The sequence below is a fragment of the Triplophysa dalaica genome, chromosome 6 (genome assembly GCF_015846415.1).
Source record: "Triplophysa dalaica isolate WHDGS20190420 chromosome 6, ASM1584641v1, whole genome shotgun sequence".
NCBI classification, from domain to species: domain Eukaryota; kingdom Metazoa; phylum Chordata; class Actinopteri; order Cypriniformes; family Nemacheilidae; genus Triplophysa; species Triplophysa dalaica.
Genome location: NC_079547.1, coordinates 8,064,894 through 8,084,122, shown reverse-complemented (window position 1 = coordinate 8,084,122; position 19,229 = coordinate 8,064,894). Strand labels below are relative to the sequence as shown.

The window sequence follows — 19,229 nt, the reverse complement described above, 5'->3', positions numbered from 1 at the left end:
ACCCATATCCTTGGCGTTAGCAACGCCATGCTCTAACCACTGAGCTACAAGAAAGATAAAATTTTACGATTTTGTGTACTAATGTTTACGTTGGAAGTCTTTAAAATTCTTGATTTCTAGTATAAATGTATCTTTGCCAAATAAAGTGTCAGTTTTGATGATTCTGTAGCCTCATTATCACTCAGTTGTTAGGCTACATATCATGGTTAAAATCCATTGTTAAAAAACAGTGTGAAATGTAAATTCATGTTCTTGGTTAATAATCTATACTTTAAATCTATACTGCTTTACATTCTCTCATGGGACATTATAATAAATCATTCAGCACACATGCTTATAACTACTAGTGTTGTCTTTTTATATTTAATGTATCTTAGATAATAATTTAGCTCTTGGCTAGCTTGTGAAATTTAATTGTATTGCTCAATGCTTTATTTCTCTTTGCAAATATCTGTGCTATTGTTAAGACGAGTATTTGTTTGTGAAAAGTTTAAGTAAGGTGTGTCTAAAAAGTAAAAACCGTCATAACGAAAGTGAAAGTAACTAATCATACAAAAAAGTCTTAGTTGACTTCATACTCTTTTATTCTTCGTTCACGGAAGAGCATTTACATGGTACGTCTTAATAATTTTTTATTTAAATGCATTTGATTTATGTTTAGAATGTCTTAATAGGTCTTGAACCTTTCTGAACGTTAATAAGTTAAACTATAGCACGAGGTGGACTTACGCCACTTTCATTAGCCACAGTTGGAAAATGTTTTGTGTATATTTATGACGATTTATTACAAGTTTTACACATTAATAGTTTTTAGCGTTTTCTTTTATATCCGCGCTTAGAATGGTTTAGTTTATGACCAAAATAAAGCTTGTTCTAGGCTCGATATTCGCTTTCACTTTTCATTGCATTTGTTATATGAAGGTATAGTTAATAAAAAATAATACAGTAAGAGCTAATATTAAACAGCCATTGAATACGGAATTAAAGTATTTAATCAGAAGCGCCTTCTTATATACAGTAGCCTATACGATTTTAAGCTGCATAGTTACACTTGACGCTTTCCTTACAATTCTGTGGCGTTATTTTTCTGACAAATATCGAGAGTAAGCGAAAGTAAGCTAGCAACGAGCATTTTCTGACCACCATGCACAAAACTGGACACGCTGCTGTTTTTATGAATCTAGCCTGTTGCATCATCGTATTCAACATTTCTCATTAAAATAACGCAGACAATTCCAACAGCGCTGTGTTCACATATAACGTAGCCTATATGAACAACATACAAACATCTCAACACAAGTCCAACGTCTAACATACACAAACAAAAAAATCACCCATGTTCAAAGGCTCTCATAGGCATACAAATGTTTGACCTGTAACAACCAGGAACAGGGAAGAAGGGTTTATTGAATTTGCATAAGGACAAGAAAAACATGAGAGCTTGCCAACACACAAGGTGAAATAATATAAAACACTGGTAAACAATCAAAAATGATAACACACTAAACATAAACACAACAAAACAACAACTGCATATATAACGCAAAATAAGTTTGTCTGCATTAAATGTTAAATTTAGAGACAAGGTCTCAAACGTTGTCCAAAAATTGTCTATTTTGGTGTGCAATATACTTAACAAACATGGTCAAGCAGGCTGATTGTTTTTTACTTTTCCCTCAGACAAAACATGGCTTCAATAATGATTATGGTCCTTGCTGTGATTTATCCCTTCATCCCAGTGGTGGAACCCAGTGGAGGTACATGCTTTCAAAAATAGCAATTCATACAAATACATAGTCATTAATATTTTGGTGCTGAAAGAAAGAAATGTTTTACTTAACAATGAAATGTTCAACGAATAACCCTCATTCCATCCAAGATGTATATAACTTCCTATCTTAAGCCAAATGAAAATGAAAATGTTTGTAAAAACATCCCAACACTTAAAGAATTTATATGCAAAAACAGATATTTTTCATATTTCATATTTTCAATTTCAAGTAAAAATCTTGTTTTTTATGATGTTATCATGTTTTATTGTGTTAGTTAGCTGTATTTGTATTGAGTTATTATTACTTATTACTTAGACCATTATAACTTAGACCAGTCTCTAGTTATTTGGAGGATCTATTGAAGGAAATGCATTATGATACAGTATATATATTCAGAGGTGTATGACCTTATGAAGCGTATGTTTAAGTTTTCTTTTCTTAGAATGAGCTCTTTCTATCTACATACAATACAGTTTGCCTCGTGATTTCAAACCTGAAAAACTTGTTCTGTCGGATCAGGGCCCTAAAGATGCATAGGATTTGTCTAACAATAGTAGGGAAATGCCTGGATAGTAAAGTGCTGCAGGGATGATGTTCTTTTGTATGCAAAATGGAATGTGGGCACAATTCTCAAAAACCTGGACGGACCGTGTCATGGTCTGTTTAAAGCCTCATGTTAGCTTTCTACTTCTGGGAAATTACCGGTCAAAAGTTTGGAATCACTCACTCATTCTTTTATTCCAAATTTTTTAATAATAGTAAACTCACCAAAACCATGGAATAATACAGTTGTAACTCCGGGATTTATGTTGTGACTAAAAGCATTCAAAACTAAAGAACTCTACATTCTATGTGAGCACCTTCATCCTTTGACTAGAATTTGCAAAATCGTTCTCTTGGCATTTTATAACCCAGCTTCTTGATGACTCAACCTTGGACGCTTTTTAAACCGTATTGAATGAATTTCCATTGCTTCTTATTCATTGTTTTTTCCACATAATCAATTCAAAGTTTTTTTAATAAAAATTTTGTTTTTTTGAAAGTTTTCCCAAACTTTTGACCGGTAACGTATTTAGGCCCTCAAAATGATTCAATGTTGTGTTCATTTGTAAACATTATCTTGATAGACAAAACTTGTATGCATCATTAATGTTTTCAAAGGTCTATGGGAAAAATCTGTGGGCTTAAGTTTAGGGAACCAGCTAACTTCTGCGTTGGCCTATACAAAAATACAAATCATCCCTATGGCATTCTATAGTTTCCGGCATTGTGTCAAGTATAAAAAATCCAACTTGTTTTTAACAAATATTTATATTTTTTGTCAATATGCAGATTTGTTGAAATTGGAATGTGAACCTGCTGTTGGAATTGCAGCTCATACAACAGTTATCACATGCCATTTCAGAGGCTACAAAGATGTTAAAGTAGATGCAGTTTCTTTAAGAAAAGTGGGCCAGAATGAACCCACTTTTCGACACAGAATAGCAAAACAGCAAAAATTAGGAGATCCTCGCTTCAGTCTTGAAAACCCTGCTGAAGGTCCATCTCTGAAAATAAATGACACAATGTTTTCTGATACGGGAGTATTTGATTATGAAATTGTCACAAACAGAGGCAGAGCATCTGCAAAATTTACCCTCAGTGTCACAGGTGAGACTTTTTCAGTTTTTGTTTGCCAAATACGTAAATGTTCAAATTTCAAGGCCTTATAAATTCAGTCAGACTGAAATTATCAGCCATTGTTGTGTTAAATGTACATACTTTGTTTTTTGTAGTACTTCCATATTGACTTATCCTCCACTTAAGTTTGTTTTGTTTTCTATCAATGAAGCAAAGTACAAAGATCCCATTGTAAGTACATGGCCTCAAGATGTAACAGAGGGAGGACCAATTGACCTTTATTGCAATGCAACAGAAGGCTACCCAACAGGAACCATCCATTGGTTTGACCGATATGGAACAAACTGGACCATTAACTCAATTCTGACAAAAACCACCAAGGATACCGACAGTTCAAAATCTGTGGCTTTGTCTTCCAAACTGACTTTCAACTCGATTGACTTAAGTCTGGCACCATTTAGATGTATCGTCCTAAACAGCAAATACATCAAGGATGGAGAAAAGACTATTCAGATCACGCCTGCCAAACGTAATTAAGCTTCTTTTTTTAAGGTTTTTTAAAAGGTTGTGCAACATAAATTGTATTTGGCTGCCAGTATCACATAATATTAATGTAATTGTGTATATTGTTTAGGAAAAACACATTGAGACCTCAATTCTTAGGAGTTCGCCCATATGTTATTTTTCTTTGTCTATGTAATTTAGTGGATCTGCTCCATATTTAAGCATTACCAAGGGTATCAGGTTACGTCACAAGATTTCAGCAGGCTTTTTTCTGAAATGTCTTTGTATTTCTTAGTCCTTCTTTAGTATTTCCCTTAGGGCAATTGAAGAAACAGAAATGCTTCAGTATATTATTAAGAAAGAAATCAAGACACTTTTATTTATATTGCTTATCATACTTTATTTATAGGGCTTACCAAAGACTTGAATAAACTTGAAAATTTGTGCTTGTTTCTCCAGAAGATGCGGAAGATATGGCAGAATCGAAATCCAATAACACAAACATTATTGCTGGTGTTATGGTTATTGGTTCACTTATTGCTGGTCTTCTGTTTGCACTTTTTTTTTTCAGAAGAGGAAAAGAGCAAAGTAAGTATATCTATTTTTTTAAGCAGACTTACTTATTTACTTGTGTTTTGTATTTATAATTATACCTTATTTTAGATATTAAATGAGTAGATGGCATAAATAAAGATTTGATTTCTTTGGACAGGCTTTCACTTTTTACACACAGATTAGCAACCAATAAATCTGACCTACTGTATATTTTAGCCACATGTGGAATAATGTTTAAACAAAAAAAATTCATTTATAATTGCCTCACTTACAATTCTAAATTAAGTACAGATAAAGGAATTGTCAGGTAGCTTATCGGGGTCTATTGAAGTTTCATTATTTATAGTTTTTTTTCCCATTAACTAAAAGCACAATGTAGAATAACAAATGTAGAACTCTGGCTTAGTCGGATACACACCATGAAAGGAAATATAATTAATTTTATTTTAAATAGGATATGAATCAGGACAACCTGCTTAGACTGATGTGATATCAGAAATAAGGTAGGCCCACAGTTTATATTTGGATTAATAGGTGGAGTTGATTTGTTATTTATTATAATGTGTTTGGGTATATGACTGAATTTTTTGGTTCTTACATTTGTTTTTTCCTTTTTTAGATTTTTTAATACTCAATCCTGATTTGAATTCCCATATGAAGGACCATCATGTTTCTCTTAATGTGCTAATAACTTGTTATGTTGCTGCCTCATTTATACTACTATAAATGAATAAATTAATGTAAACTCCATACAAAATATTGACAAAGCAAAAAACAGATTTTTGACAACTTTGCAAATTTATTGAAAATCTAAAATTGAGTAGCCTACTTTTATATCCAAGATCTACTAACAGCTATTTGATTAAAGTAAGTGTAACGAAGTCTTAATTATATTTAACTTTTAAACTTGAGAGGTAGAATTAGCCATATAAACTGAGATAAAAAAACACTGTAAGAATTTGAATGTTTAAATGATTGTACTTTATGTTATACACAATGTTTTTGGTTGTACTAATCAAATTTTTCTTTGTTTTGGAAGATTGAGTTTTTCTGGGCTTTAGTAGTTTTGTAGTGTTTTAAATTATAGTAAAATATTAATGTCTTTCTTCTTTCTTCTGTGATATCGTTTCATCATTTGATTCCGGTTGGGTAAATTAACTTACCTTATACTAAAATAAATGTTAGAGGTGCATGTCTTACCTGAAAATAACTTGCCTTATTATCTTAAAATATGTCAGTGGCATTGTGTGAAGCATTCATATAAAAGCAGCCTAATTCAACTAGTCTTTGCTTAAACTCTGTGACACCGGGCCAAGTTGTAATATTTTGCTCTTCTGAAACAATGTTATATATTTTGTTGACCTTGGTCGTTACTGTACATATTTTTAAATGTTTCCAACACTGTTTAAGTAAAGATAAATCTGCAAAGATAAACAGTAGAATGGGCTGTCATTGTCAATATCGCTATTTATAGGTACCCAAGTGCTTCCATTATAACAGGATTTTATTAAAATGGTACATTGAAAACCAAATTCCCCAACATAGCCTACTTATGCAAACGTTGATCTATTTAATATTCAGCCAAGGCCAAATGATTCACTAATCAATATTCAAGAAATTATTTACATTCTGTTATACCTGCATGTGTGGCTTCATGGATTGTATTGTAAAAGTAAATTTTCTCACTGTTTGTTACATTTGCCACTTTTCTTGTATTTGTTGAAAAGAGAACCCAAACTGCAAAAAGAGCAGGATGTGACGCTATTTTTCTAAAAGTCAGCAGGGTCGTGGTAACATAACAAATGACTCAGACCAGAAAAAACTCATAAAGCAAACTAATAATTCCTGGAAATACTGCATAGCCTCAGCCTATGGGACTGTCACGGAACTAAAGAATGAATAACTCAAACTACAAGACTCTTGAGCTGAACTAAACATTTCTGGTTCTTATACAGACTGCATAGCCTGAAGATCCTGTTGAGCTATAAATTAATAATACATTTCTCTCATAATTTGGCCATAGCTGGATTTTAAATATATCAGCCTTTACATATTTACTATTGTAATTATTACATTCAATAAAAATATGTATCACTACTGTTTATCCCATTTGAGCTGTAATTTAAATAGAATGACCATCAATAAGAACAAACAATTGTGTGAATATATATTTCTGTGGTTTATTGTCAGTAGGTGACATAAATCAGGTGATTGTCTCACATTGTATCACGAGAAATAGGGAGTTTGTGTCTGTCAGTACACATCAACCAATATGACATTTTATGTAGACATGTCAGTTTAAAGAGAGAGTTCACCCAAATTGTTTAATTCTGTCATCATTTAATCACCTTCGAGTTGTTCCAAATCTGTAGTAATATCTTAGTTCTGATAAACAGACAAAGATATTTGGAAGAGTGCCATTAACTTTCTAAAAATTATACTTGTAAGGGGGACAAATTTCCTTTGAGCTTTGTTTATATTGGAGGTTTTGAGATATTAACTCATCCTGCAAGTTTCGTTGCCTATAATATCCTCCTTAACAATAACAAAAACATTTATATTGTAATTGTTCTCTGGTAAAGTAAAATGACTGGATATGTGACATCACATGGCTGATTCATTTTCAGATTACCTGCCTACAGCGCAACAACACACACTTTCACATAATACATGTTCAGCACCTTGTTAATATCTCATCTTAGATCAAGCCCAGTATTGTAGCGGTCCTACCAGGCAAACAGTTGTTTCAAGTCCGATGGGCTACTGTATCTACCTAAACTATGTGTTCACTTCCTTCCCCACATGATAATAGTTGGATGGCCATGAGCTACTTTTTCCTCCAAGACATGTTACTTTTTAACATCACGTTATGTTAGAAGCATTTCAAGATTTAAATTTCAGTCCAGTCTTTGTCAGGGCAACAATGTTTGTCCAAACTTAACATTAATTTAATATATTATAACCTTAAGATTACATATAGAGAAAATTGTACACAAAGTACAATTGAATTCTAATTGAGCGTTACAGAATAGGCCACCACATCACAAAGAAGTAAAATAGGCAAATGAGATTAATTGATTTGGGATGGGATAAAATATAAAAAAGTACAGATATATCCAAATCATATTTTTGATGAGCCACTATGGCACAATCTGAAAATACCTTTTCAGGTGTTTATTATCTATCAATTCATAATTTATAAAAAAAAATATTTTTAAATGACTAAAAAGAAACAAGTTGGAAAAAATACATAGAAAAAAAACACTGTTAATGAGCTTGCACAAAATTAAGCTCACTGGCAGAATTTTATTAAAAAAAATTATCTGTACAGGACATCTAAAAGAGCTCAATCACTTTTATGGAGTAAACGCCAGAATCTTCAGATTGCTTGTCTTTCTTGAGCACTTGAAGGCTTCCCTCAATTTTGTCCAGTTCAGAATAAAGTTTGACCTGAGAACAATTCCAAAACATAAATTCAGCATAATAAAATTGATACAGAAAGCTATCAACGTTAGTTCTCATGTGCATTAGGACACATGCCTTACCTGCGATCTCACAAACTTGTGCAGATCAGAAACCAGCCTTTTAGCTTCTGGTGCCATAACCAAGACTGTGAAATGAGCATCTAGTAATAAACAAACCCAGTCCACGATCTTGAAAATAAAAGGAAAACATCTTAACACACAAATATAAATTTAACAATACAACAGTTTTTAAATTGTATGTAGGTTGTGACAGACCTGCGCCATGCTTGGAGAGCGAAGAGCTTGGATTTGTAAGCCTGCCTCGTGAGAATATCGAAGATAAAGGAACTGTAGATACTGTAGAAAGAGCTGGAAACAAAAACATGTAATAAATGAGACCGAATATTAACTGATTGAACATCACTTAACATTGACTTCACGTTATAGCTTATCCTGCAACAAGCGCAGTTTATTGACTTGTCCTGATAACACTATAATGGTAGAATCACATTGTGTGTCTTGTAGACATGTGACAGATAAATATGGAGCGATGCAGTTGCGGTGTCTTCATTTTTTAGGTGTGCCGGTGCCACATCGAGTTGGTAACAGACCAACTTTTTAGAGTGCAGAACACGCGCAGGTAATTTTTGATAAAGAAAGCAGCAAGGCTTATGCTTTCCATGCGGTTTAAGACGCGAAATGTGAATCACTCCTTATAGAACAGTTCTCTTTAATAATAACAACTTGCACAAAACAGTTGGTGTTTTTAAAGTTTGGGTAACTTGCTATTTCATGGATTCTGACTTCTAATGCTTGACATGGTCAACTTGCTAAAAAACGAGATGGAAGTTCGATGCAGTATTTCTGTGCTTGATACACTACCCAAGCACTCCCACTTGTAGGCCTGCACGATTAATCGTTTTTAAACCGAAATCGCAATTTGAAGGGATGCGATGTTCAAATCGAAAGAGCTACGATTATTTCGATTAAGGGCTTTAAAATGATAAAATACATCTACGTAGTATTTCACAGTTTGCTTCTGCAATTTAACGTTTAATCAATAGGGGACATTTTAACACTGTACATGCTTTTGAATAAGCAAAGAACGTCATTTGGAAAAGATGAGCACGAAAGGGAGCAGCAGTTAAAAATACGCAACAAAGTAATATTATGTCTGCTGAAGCGCAAAGTCCTGCAGCAGCAAACTACTTTGTACCTAAACGAACAAGCAACGCTTATTTTTGGAACTATTTTGGATTTCGACCTTCGGATGTTCTTCCAAAGCAAGTGCTTTGTAAAACATCCCGAAAGTCTGTGTCGACCTCGCGAGGCAACACAACCAATCTCTATCAACACCTGCAGAGGTATCACAAATAATGGCTTTAATTACTAAAATGAACGCTAAGGATTCGCTTCCGATCAGCTTTGTCGAAGGAGAGGGCTTTAAAAATTTGTACAGCCCGAGTTTCCTTTTAGTCTAGAAAAACTATCACTGCCAGACTGGAGAAACTTTTTCGTTCCGGACTGTTAATAAATGCCTTCATTCGGTTAATATGTTTTAACACGTTTTAAGGCTGGTCTAAAATATTTATGCCTTTATTATATTTTCCTTGATCAATCACCCTGCTGTTTGTTAGTTGGTATAAATGTGCATGCTCATATTTTACAAGGAAATGTCCTAGCATTATGAGCGGTTGATGCTGATCGACGTACTGTTAATAAGTGCCGTCATTCTGTTGTTAATATATTAATGTTTCAGCGCGTTATCATAATGTTTAGCTTGATGTAAGATTGCCTATTCCATAATAAATAAAGCAGTGTGTCGTCACGGATTTAAAGTGGTCTCTCTCTCTCTCCGTTTATGTGTGTGTAATTCTGTAAATGCGTCCATATGGGGGAGGGGTGCGAATTTTGAATAATCTTCAAATAGTTCTCATCGATCTTCGAATATTATTTTTGCCTTAAATGCCCATCCCTAGTTTATACTTGTTAATTTAACTATTTAAAATACTTTTGTTATTCTCTTAATTTGTCATGACATGTTTGCATGTCTTTCTTTGATGCATGCTGTTAAAACAAAAACAACAAACCTAGCTCTTTTTTTTTTAAATAGTAGTCAAATTGCATTTTAAATCGCAATTTTGGTCAGAAAAATCACAATTAGATTTTTTCTTCAAATCGTGCAGCCCTACCCACTTGTTTCTGAAGTTTTTTATAAGTCTATTCCTTTTATAGGGCAATTCTTCCGGAAAAGCATGTTCAATGCAAGGCGAAAGAAATAGCCCGTCCACGCATCAAACGACGAGTTTGCTGCGCTATGGGCCTGCAGCTGCAGCTCGTTACTCATGCACTAGTGAGATAAGTTGAGCCGTTTCAGTATGTTCACACCATTTCAGTGATGGGTCATATATAAACTGTGGATATAATGCTGGACTTGGAGATCACTTGAAAAGTTTGCAAGATGCCAGACATTAACTGCACATGGTAAGTCAAACTAAGTCATATGTCTGTGTTTGGTTGGCATTTTGTATGTGCATAATATAAAAAACATTAAGGGATTAATGCGATCGATGATGTATTGTGTGGTCGTGCTATAATTCCGTCCCCTTATAGCTCGTTTTTTTTTCAGAAAATTGTACTGCTGAATCTCTCTTTTAAAAATTTGATTGAACTAAATACTCTTCGAAGATACTACGTATGCAATACTATTGTAAAGGTACTCAAGATTAATATGAGATTGGCAGAAACTGTGTGTGTTACCCGATCTTCTAAATGTTTAATATCATTGCATGTTTAGTATTCCAAACCCTTTGATATCCATTTATTTTGCCACAAATACATTTCTAAAATCCATCAATTGATTTTTACTGTAGAGTTTCATTTTGGATTGAAATACGCTAAAGTAAATGAGAACAATACTTCTTTTTTTGAGGAATTTGTTAAAATCCTACATATGTACCAAAAAACAATATGTTGCAATGAGTTGTACTTTCTCAAGAACATGTCCCATGACTACCTTCAAATTAATGAAATGTTCGACTAAAAATAATCTAAGGCATAAATATAAACATTCCTATGGCAAACTACGGGACTACATACTTTATATTATATAACATGTCTTTGTGATTAAAGATATGTTCTTTCAACAAGACCTAGCATGACAAACAACCATTATTTAGGAAATTACTATGGACATAGAACGGTAGGTTACAGAAAACCTTAAACTGAAAAAACAATTGGATTGCCCATACTCACAATGACATGTGGAACTGTAAGATCTTTGAGATGTGGCAGCAGGAGTCTGTCGCTGTACGCTGTCTGCACAACATCATTTCTAATAGGAAGGTTAAAGAAAATATGTAAAGTATGCCCCCTAGAAATAATTCAGACCTGCAAACTTGGAAGTGGTGAAAAATGTGACAGTTTCACAATGGGGGGGTTTGGGATTGGGAGGATTTAGGTTGGGTGCGGTGCGATGGGTCTGGGGACATCCTCCCCATAACAATTTTCCCCCATAATTTCTCATGAAAAAGATATATATATATTATCAATTCTGACTGACAAGAAAAAAAGATACTACATTTGCTTCAATAAAAGAATAACTCACACAAGCCACAATTTGCTGGTCAAAATTATTTTCTTCATTCTTTTGGACAGCACAAGATTTTCATGACACCTATTGAGTAGCAACTAATCACATGATACTTCAACTCTCGATCACAATGCTCCAAGTCGTAATTAAACATCTAAAATGATCTTTAATTGTATACGTTTTATAAGAGGTGCACCTCCCTAAATCTCTTCTAATACAAAGGATGTGTGTCCATCGGAAGCAAAGCGCTTGCGCATCTGATGTTTTGGTTTAAAAAAGGCAGTATTGAGAAATTAAAGTGCGTGTTTCAATCAAATGGGTAAACTGAATAATAAATATCAACGCCATTTTCTCTTTATCCGAGACGACAACTTACATTCGTCCCTTCAGCAATGCTTTTCAAGGGCGCAAAAATTACATTAAGACAAGCTTTCCTGCCGCATCTGCACTTGATTCTATTATGTTGCCTGTATTGTTGAATGCTGTGTTTTGAATAATCAAAATATGGCACCCGATGACTTACATTTTATAAATCATTAAGGAACCCCCCACTGGGCAAAAACTCTTCAGATGTATATGATTCACAAGAATGCCATATCAAGATTCAAAACAGCAAATTTTGCCGAAAAGCGGCGAGTTTGCAGGCGTGATAGTATATCAGATGAAAGTTTTTGTTTTAAAGCATCATGGGTAAAGGATACAGTAGGGTGCTCTTGTGTAAGCCCACAGGACATTTCATATCCAGGTGTAGGGGGTCTCTCTGTGGCATGCTGGGAGTTTGAGATCCACTGTCCTCGGGTGTTGAGGGACAGAAACCATTCTGCTGGTAACCCTTCTCTTCTGATGGGCATCCAGTCTGAGTCAGAACTTTCATGAACATCACACTGTCCACGTCAAGATTTACAGAGTCAATCTCGGAGTCTGGAGTACTAAAGACAGAGACATAAAAACACCAAGAAAAAAATGACTTTTCATGCGTGTCTCTTTCCGTTCTGTAAAATTTGAAAAGACCTAGAAATAAAGAAAATGAACAGTGGTATTTTAAATATTAAAAGTGGAACTATCTGGTGAACAGGACTTACCTCAGAATAGCTTTGAGAAAGGCACAAGTGATAGCTTCAGGAATGTCAGGGAAAAGCTGGAAAGCAATCTGACAGAGATCAAAGTCTTTCTTTTCCAGAGCCAACAGCAGCATTCCAGGACAAACGCTGCACAAAAGGATAACTGCAGCATGAAATACACAAAAAAGAAATTCCTTGTATATGGGGAGGATTTTGTCTGATGTTTTGGTCAAACCTGTGACAGAGGTACTGTGTTTTTAACAGCTGTAGAAATGCACTGTTAGGGTAGAAGTTGCCATCCGTCTGAGATCTTGACACTAGTTCTAAAGCTATTCTGCCTGCTGCCAGCTGGAGGTCAGTCTGTGAAGCTCGACAAATAAACTCACCCACTACAACCTGAACCACTTCTAATGTCTCCGTCTGGCAAAAAAAAACACTGATTTAAACACGTCTGCAGAACTTCCACAGAACTGGTTATTTTATAATTAAGAAAAGCATCTTAATACCTTAATGTGCTCTGTAAGTTGATCGACTGTCAGTGCGGAGGATGTGCCCTTAACATTAGAAGCATTCTTAAAAAAACATTAAGAGATTAGTCACAAAAGAAAGAAACATAACATATACCTCACATTTAGTTGTATTGATTGAACTTTGAATCAAATAAAAATGGCTAGAATATCTGAAAAATGACAGCCTAATTTTGACACTTTAAAGCCTGTATGACCCTTTAAAGAGATGGTTCAGCCAAAAATGAAAATTCTGTCATAATTTACCTCTTGTCACTTCAAACCTGTATGAATTTCGCTGTTATATTAAACACAAAGGAAGATATTTGAAGAATGTCAGAACCAAAACTAATCTCAGCCCCCTTTTACTCCCATAGTATTTATTGTCCCTATTCTGGCAGCAAAAGGGGAATTAAATATGTTTGGTTGCTGACATTCAAATTTAAAATGACAGAATTTTCATTTTTGGGTGAACTATCCATTTAACATGTCCAGTGACGTTGAGTATGTCTTACCACTTGTTTGGTAGAAATCCTGCTGGTTCCTTTTGTCTTAGTGATATCACCATGTGGCTGGTCGGTCCAGGAAGACACAAGGGCACACGACAGCGACTCTGATAAAACAAAAGGCATCTATATTAGGGTCATGCTAGAAAAGAAAATAGAATATATCCCATATTTGAACAGAAAGTCTTTACCACTCTGTCTAGACTGCTTCAGTCTTCCCATGGCAGCTGCGAGGGAAGATTTCCGGCACTCAAAGGGAATAACTGATAATGTCTTTCCATGGGGTACATAGAGCTTCCCACCATAACACCACAACTGCAGCACAAACACTTTGTTATTACTCACCTCCAGACAAATTAGACAGAAGTTATCTTCCTTAGAGATATAAAGTTGTTATTCTCACCTGTGCAAACAATCCTCCTGGCATCTCTTTACTAGCCTGAAGAGTTTGAAAGTGAATATTCCAAATGCACAGGTAATCTGCAGATAAAGTTACATCACATTGTAGAGAGATTCAAAGTAGGGAAGGAAGGAGGCGGGAACTGGAAGACATTTAAACATATAATAAAGTAATAACAGCACTGCACAAACATGTTGCTCCATGAAGATCCCTGAGCTGTTATAATAATAATAAAATAAAAATGGACTAAAACAAAAAAAACATACACATGTATGCTTTACATCTGCCAAAAATATAGACTTTTTTAAAATAAAGTGCCACCTGAGCTGCCAGAACAATAAATAATTTATAAAAAATAAAGAACAATACAAATCAAAAAACTTAATAGGATTTGGATGAATTTCAGAACTAGTTCTCTACACTACACTGCAGACAGACACTCGCAGACGCACATACTTTTGCAGGTGCACACACTCACAAACTCTCACACTGACACATACACACACACTCTCTCTCTCTCTCTCTCTCTCTCAAATTCACTTGAAGCTTATTCATTAAATTATTACCATCATTGTAGTAAGTGCAAGGTTCATTTATACACCACATTTTAACAAAGCTTAAGTGCTATAAAAGAACATTAAAACGAATCGATTATGAAATAATCTCGAACCGCGGTCTCGCCCCGCCTACTCCACTACACACATATCTCACTTATAATTCCAAGAAGACAGTGAGAGATAAATGAAATACGCACTTCATGCAGTTGTGGAGAAATAGGGCTGTGCTATTTGTGGAATAAAACGAATTGCGATTTTTTTTCACAGACATTGCGATTTAATGTTTCTAAATCATGCTTCAACTCTATATTGTCAATAGTGTGCCGAATACAGTATGGGTATAGTTACCCTGCTGAAAAGAACAATGAAAAACAACAAAAAATTGCTTCCATTAAAACCATTACAAAATACATTTTTGCAGTTTTGGAAATGACTGTTGTTCTATTGGTTGCCAACTGCCAGAATACACCACACCAATAGAATCCAAATACCAGTGTACACAAAATCCATTAAAAAATCTATTATATGAGTGAATTATTAAAATGGTTGATAGGTTACAGAGTTTGATTATTAACTTTTAAGTATGCCTAGGCCTATTTGGGATTTTAAAAATAAGTAGAAAATTTGCTGAATGTTTAATTTCATCTAACTGAAATTAGTAAAGCAGTTAGATAGAATTTACATTTGTTTGAAATGTAGAGCCAGGCGTGAGTTGACACCAGTGGGTCAAGCCTCGTCCATTTTGCCAGATGCGCTTGTGGAGATATGCGGTGTGGAGCATATACACATATCAGGTGTATGTACCTTTGTTAGCTCCAGCAGACGGATGGGGGAATCCCACTACAGCCACATGCGCCTCATCAAGCACAACTGCAGCAGCAGATGTTACCTGCCCCTCCCCAACTGGAAGGCTGAGACAAACGGAGCGAGGGAGCTTCTGGGCACCTTCAGCTCCTGTGCTTGAAGTTCTGAGTGGCAATACACTCTCATAAACACTGCCATTGGAGTCTGAATGAGAGCAGAGAAATCCGGCTGCCATAAGTACACATTTGCCAGTTGGGATTGGCATGAATAGAAGATAAACAAAAAGAAACTTACACAAGGAGATTAAGTGTATGTTGCTGCCCCTGCATGTGGCAGAAAAGCTAAGAGGTGTAGAGAACCCCGGCTCATTCTCAAATACGTGTTTCACCAGAGTGTTGGGGTTAAATTTCTGAACATAGAGGCAGTGCTCTCCTCTCTAAAAACAAAGGTCACATAAGAGCTGAAATACATATATTATGCAGAAAAAAAAGTATTTCACAAAATGAATTTCTTTTTAGAAAATGTCTAATACTATATTTAGATAGGTAGTAAAGATGGAACTGAACCTGCTCTGTGGTGAACAAAACAACAAGCTGTTGATCTGCATTAATGATATTACTCCACCTAAAAAAGCAAAAAAGAACACAAACCCATTCACTTTAGGTCTTCTGGTCTAGACCACGCAACGAAAAAAACATAAAATCCAACAAGAGAAAAGTGCCACCACCGACCTGATAACCTCCTCCTCTGATAAGACTTTCTCTATGGGTTGCTGTGGGGCGGCAAGCAGTGAATTCAGGAACCTAACAGCTCCATGACGGAACACCACCACCGGCTCAAAGCCAGGGGCGGACAACAATCTGAACACATCAGCTGAAACCTGTAAACAGTCCGGAGTATTAGCGCCGGGATGCTGAAAACCACACCAAATTGGGCCAAACACGGAGCAAAGTCTTCGATAATAAATGTCAATTCATCAACAGATGACTTTTCCAAAACTACAAGCAAGCTGTCTAAAATAGATGCAGCTATCTTCTTGGGATGGGGGAGAATCGAGGAATATCAAGGATGGATATCATTCATATTCAGTTGTTGTATTCTAATCTTTCCTTATAGTCAAGGAAATTACTTAACATCTAAAGTTTGTTGACAATAAGTAATAAAATGGATTCTATTACATGTGATGTTACATTCTATTAAGTGATGATTCAAAAAACACTTACTGTTGCTTTAAAAGCTTTATCGATGTTAACATCGTCACCCTTCCAAGTTCTGACAACCTACAACACAAAAAGGACCGCTTACTTCAAACAAGACTTTAATTCACAGATCACAACTAAGTTACCTCTTAATCAAAATAAACAATATTTTACAATCTTCATTTTTACCTTATCATCTGTAACAACCACATATTCCTGATTCTGTGTGTTAAACACAACAGGACTGGTGATGGTTTGTCCCTGCTTAACCGTCCAGCTGCCCAGAGGCTTCTGGTCAGACACCTGGTGATACAAAATGTTTTCAACACATATTATATTAGATACTATTAACAACCGTGTGTGAATAACATCAAAATAACTGTAAAATGCTGTATGTTCAATAAAGAGAGACAATTACGCAGCCACGCGTGATCTAGATTCTCATTAGAAAAAGGATGCTGTCTAAATCACTTTACCTTGTAAACAGTTGCAGATCTCAAGGAGTCCGTGACGAGAACATGGTCAACGTCGCCATACAATTCAACTCCTTGAATAGCTAAATTTGATGTGTTTTGCAACGGTGCAAATCCACACAGCGTGTATCCCTCGTACAACGCTGCCATGTTTTCACATGTGTGGCGTGGTTTTTACTATCGCGAGATTACACGGTCCAACTTGCAGAACGACAGAATTTCCAAACAATAATTGCAACACTGCCACATAGTGGTTTGGAGCTTGCGTTGCATTCTAAAGGGCCTAATGATCAAGGACCACTACAGAAAAAACACTGAAAGTACCATGGAAATATTAATTGTATTATTTTGTATAGTTATTTTATTGCTGTTACTGTTCAGTAAATTATTACTCATCGAAAAGGGGTTGGTCCTTTGTATTATAGAAATAACAAGTAAAACACATTACATTTAGTCATTTAGTAGAGGCTTTTATCCAAAGCGACTTACAAAGAGTTTAGGGAGCAATAAGCGATATGTCATACAGGAGCAATAATGCAATAGGTGCCAATACAAAATGACTGGTTTCAACAAAAGCTAGACCACTACCTGTTCAGAGAAAGAGAGAGGGTTAGTTTTTTTTATTTGTCTGTCAAGGATTCACAGAAGAGATGGGTTTTAAGTAGTTTTTTGAATGTTGTGAGAGATGTGGTTGACCGGAACGAGTTAGACCAGGAAGCGATTCGCTTATAGGAAGGCAGTAGAAGACTCCGCTGGTTTGCTGAACGCAGGGATCTTGATGGGGTGTAGGAGTGTAGGAGGATGTGAAAGTAGCTAGCTAGCAAGTTAAGCAAGGAGGGTGTGAAAGTAAGCAAGGAGGGTGTGAAAGTAGCTAGCTTACAAGTTAAAGTATGTCTAGTGACTATTATTTAAGGTTACCAGTAGAAGAACGGTTACTTGGCCAAACTTAAATGAGACAAAATTACACGACCTATTAAAAAATGTATTATACAATAAACATATAAATATGAATTAAGATTAATATAAATGAATTGAAATATAAATAGGCCTACTTAAATGATTAGCCACTAGCCAGACCATTAAACAAACGCAGACAGGAAGTTAACTTCGGGCCAGGCGCATATGTGTCCCAGAGCCATTGAGAGAGAGAGTCTCGTCAACTCCGTTGACTCCAATGGAACAGTTTTTTACAGCAATGGCAGTTCATGGAGGCTCTCAATAGTCCCCGGAAGTTACTAGTAACGTATGGAGCTGCGACTAAACAGACAAATTGAGGTAAACTTCTGAACCATTTAAAGACAAAAGACATTAAATTAATAAAAAAATGAACGAAATAAAGCATTTAAAGAGAAAACATAACTTCCTGGAACCATCTGAAGGCTCCATGAATCACGTGATCCTCCGGCGTTTTGGACTTCCGTTGGCAGAACACTCTATCTATGGCTCTGATGTGTCAGAGGAAACTAACTTAATTATACTCTGGAAATCAAACTGTTTTCCTTAAAACTGTTTATGGTTTATACCTATTTTTGAAATACAGTGCTTTCTTTTTAAAGGCTTACAGTACGCCACCACAGTATTTTTCTTATTTGTTTGATGGCGAAATGTGGTTGAAACAGGTTTAATATGATAATACATTTAAAATTACAGTCATAAAATGGGTTGGATTTTTACTTTCAGACAACAAGTGTTGTTATTTTTTTTTACCCTACTGTACACGTACCAGCCAGGACCACTATTTTGGAAGTGTTGTCATGGCAGCACAAAAGTCACATCACATGACCTAACCCAGATATTTGTTGATGTCCCCATGCATCCCATTCCAAAATGACAATATGCTTACTCGTGTACAATCCATTCAATATTCGTTTTCAAATCAAAAACAGAAAACGAAAAAACTTTTATCTTTTCATTTCTTTCACAAAATAAAAAAGCAAATCTGTTTTTTAAAAGAAGAAGAATTATGACCTTTTTCTATATTTTGGTTACTGGTAAAATTAAATAATGAACATCTTAAAATAATGTTTTTTAACCTCGAGCTATAGTACGTTTTTTATGGACAGTTGCAAATGTCACCAACAGGGGAAGCAAAGATGCTGCTTAGCATCTACATTCATTCAGGTCCATATACACAAACTAAAATGGCATTTAGCAGGACTTGCAGATGATATCCTTAGCAAGAAAAGAGTTAACACCCACTTAAGGACATATTTCTG

At 35.3% G+C, this 19,229-nt stretch overlaps 2 protein-coding genes across 3 annotated transcripts; one reads left to right on the top strand and one right to left on the bottom strand.

The window, feature by feature from the left end:
• The first annotated feature begins 478 nt into the window (after positions 1 to 478).
• On the top strand, positions 479 to 5,563 carry zgc:174863 (uncharacterized protein LOC100136852 homolog). Of its 2 annotated transcripts, none has more exons than XM_056750343.1 (7): positions 479 to 614; positions 1,681 to 1,757; positions 3,105 to 3,422; positions 3,604 to 3,921; positions 4,359 to 4,484; positions 4,906 to 4,954; positions 5,071 to 5,563. In XM_056750343.1, the coding sequence occupies exons 2-6, from the start codon at positions 1,688 to 1,690 to the stop codon at positions 4,929 to 4,931; spliced, it is 858 nt and encodes a 285-aa protein (XP_056606321.1). In that variant the 5' UTR covers positions 479 to 614; positions 1,681 to 1,687; the 3' UTR covers positions 4,932 to 4,954; positions 5,071 to 5,563. The 2 variants fall into 2 exon arrangements, with proteins under 2 accessions (XP_056606321.1, XP_056606320.1); XM_056750342.1 differs by having other exon boundaries at positions 4,356 to 4,484.
• Positions 5,564 to 6,606: 1,043 nt separating this feature from the next.
• On the bottom strand, positions 6,607 to 18,587 carry nol11 (nucleolar protein 11). Its single transcript, XM_056750341.1, has 18 exons — positions 17,017 to 18,587; positions 16,730 to 16,843; positions 16,565 to 16,621; positions 16,073 to 16,221; positions 15,908 to 15,965; positions 15,636 to 15,777; positions 15,342 to 15,545; positions 13,984 to 14,060; positions 13,772 to 13,895; positions 13,590 to 13,687; positions 13,075 to 13,140; positions 12,804 to 12,988; positions 12,590 to 12,715; positions 12,209 to 12,436; positions 11,171 to 11,249; positions 8,192 to 8,284; positions 7,997 to 8,104; positions 6,607 to 7,901 (listed from the first exon to the last, which is right to left on the bottom strand). Exons 1-18 carry the CDS (start codon positions 17,161 to 17,163, stop codon positions 7,788 to 7,790), a joined length of 2,169 nt encoding a protein of 722 aa, XP_056606319.1. The 5' UTR covers positions 17,164 to 18,587; the 3' UTR covers positions 6,607 to 7,787.
• Between the last annotated feature and the right edge of the window lie 642 nt (positions 18,588 to 19,229).

Excerpts from the sequence above, each read along its gene's own strand:
- zgc:174863 (XM_056750342.1), top strand. The coding sequence starts at position 1,688 with ATGGCTTCAATAATGATTATGGTCCTTGCTGTGATTTATCCCTTCATC. Across the intron at positions 1,758-3,104 it reads AGTGGTGGAACCCAGTGGAG|ATTTGTTGAAATTGGAATGT; the intron begins GTACATGCTTTC and ends GTCAATATGCAG. Across the intron at positions 4,485-4,905 it reads CAGAAGAGGAAAAGAGCAAA|GATATGAATCAGGACAACCT; the intron begins GTAAGTATATCT and ends TATTTTAAATAG.
- nol11 (XM_056750341.1), bottom strand. The coding sequence starts at position 17,163 with ATGGCAGCGTTGTACGAGGGATACACGCTGTGTGGATTTGCACCGTTG. Across the intron at positions 15,966-16,072 it reads TCAGAGGAGGAGGTTATCAG|GTGGAGTAATATCATTAATG; the intron begins GTCGGTGGTGGC and ends TTGCTTTTTTAG. Across the intron at positions 12,437-12,589 it reads TTTCTCAAAGCTATTCTGAG|TACTCCAGACTCCGAGATTG; the intron begins GTAAGTCCTGTT and ends CTCTGTCTTTAG.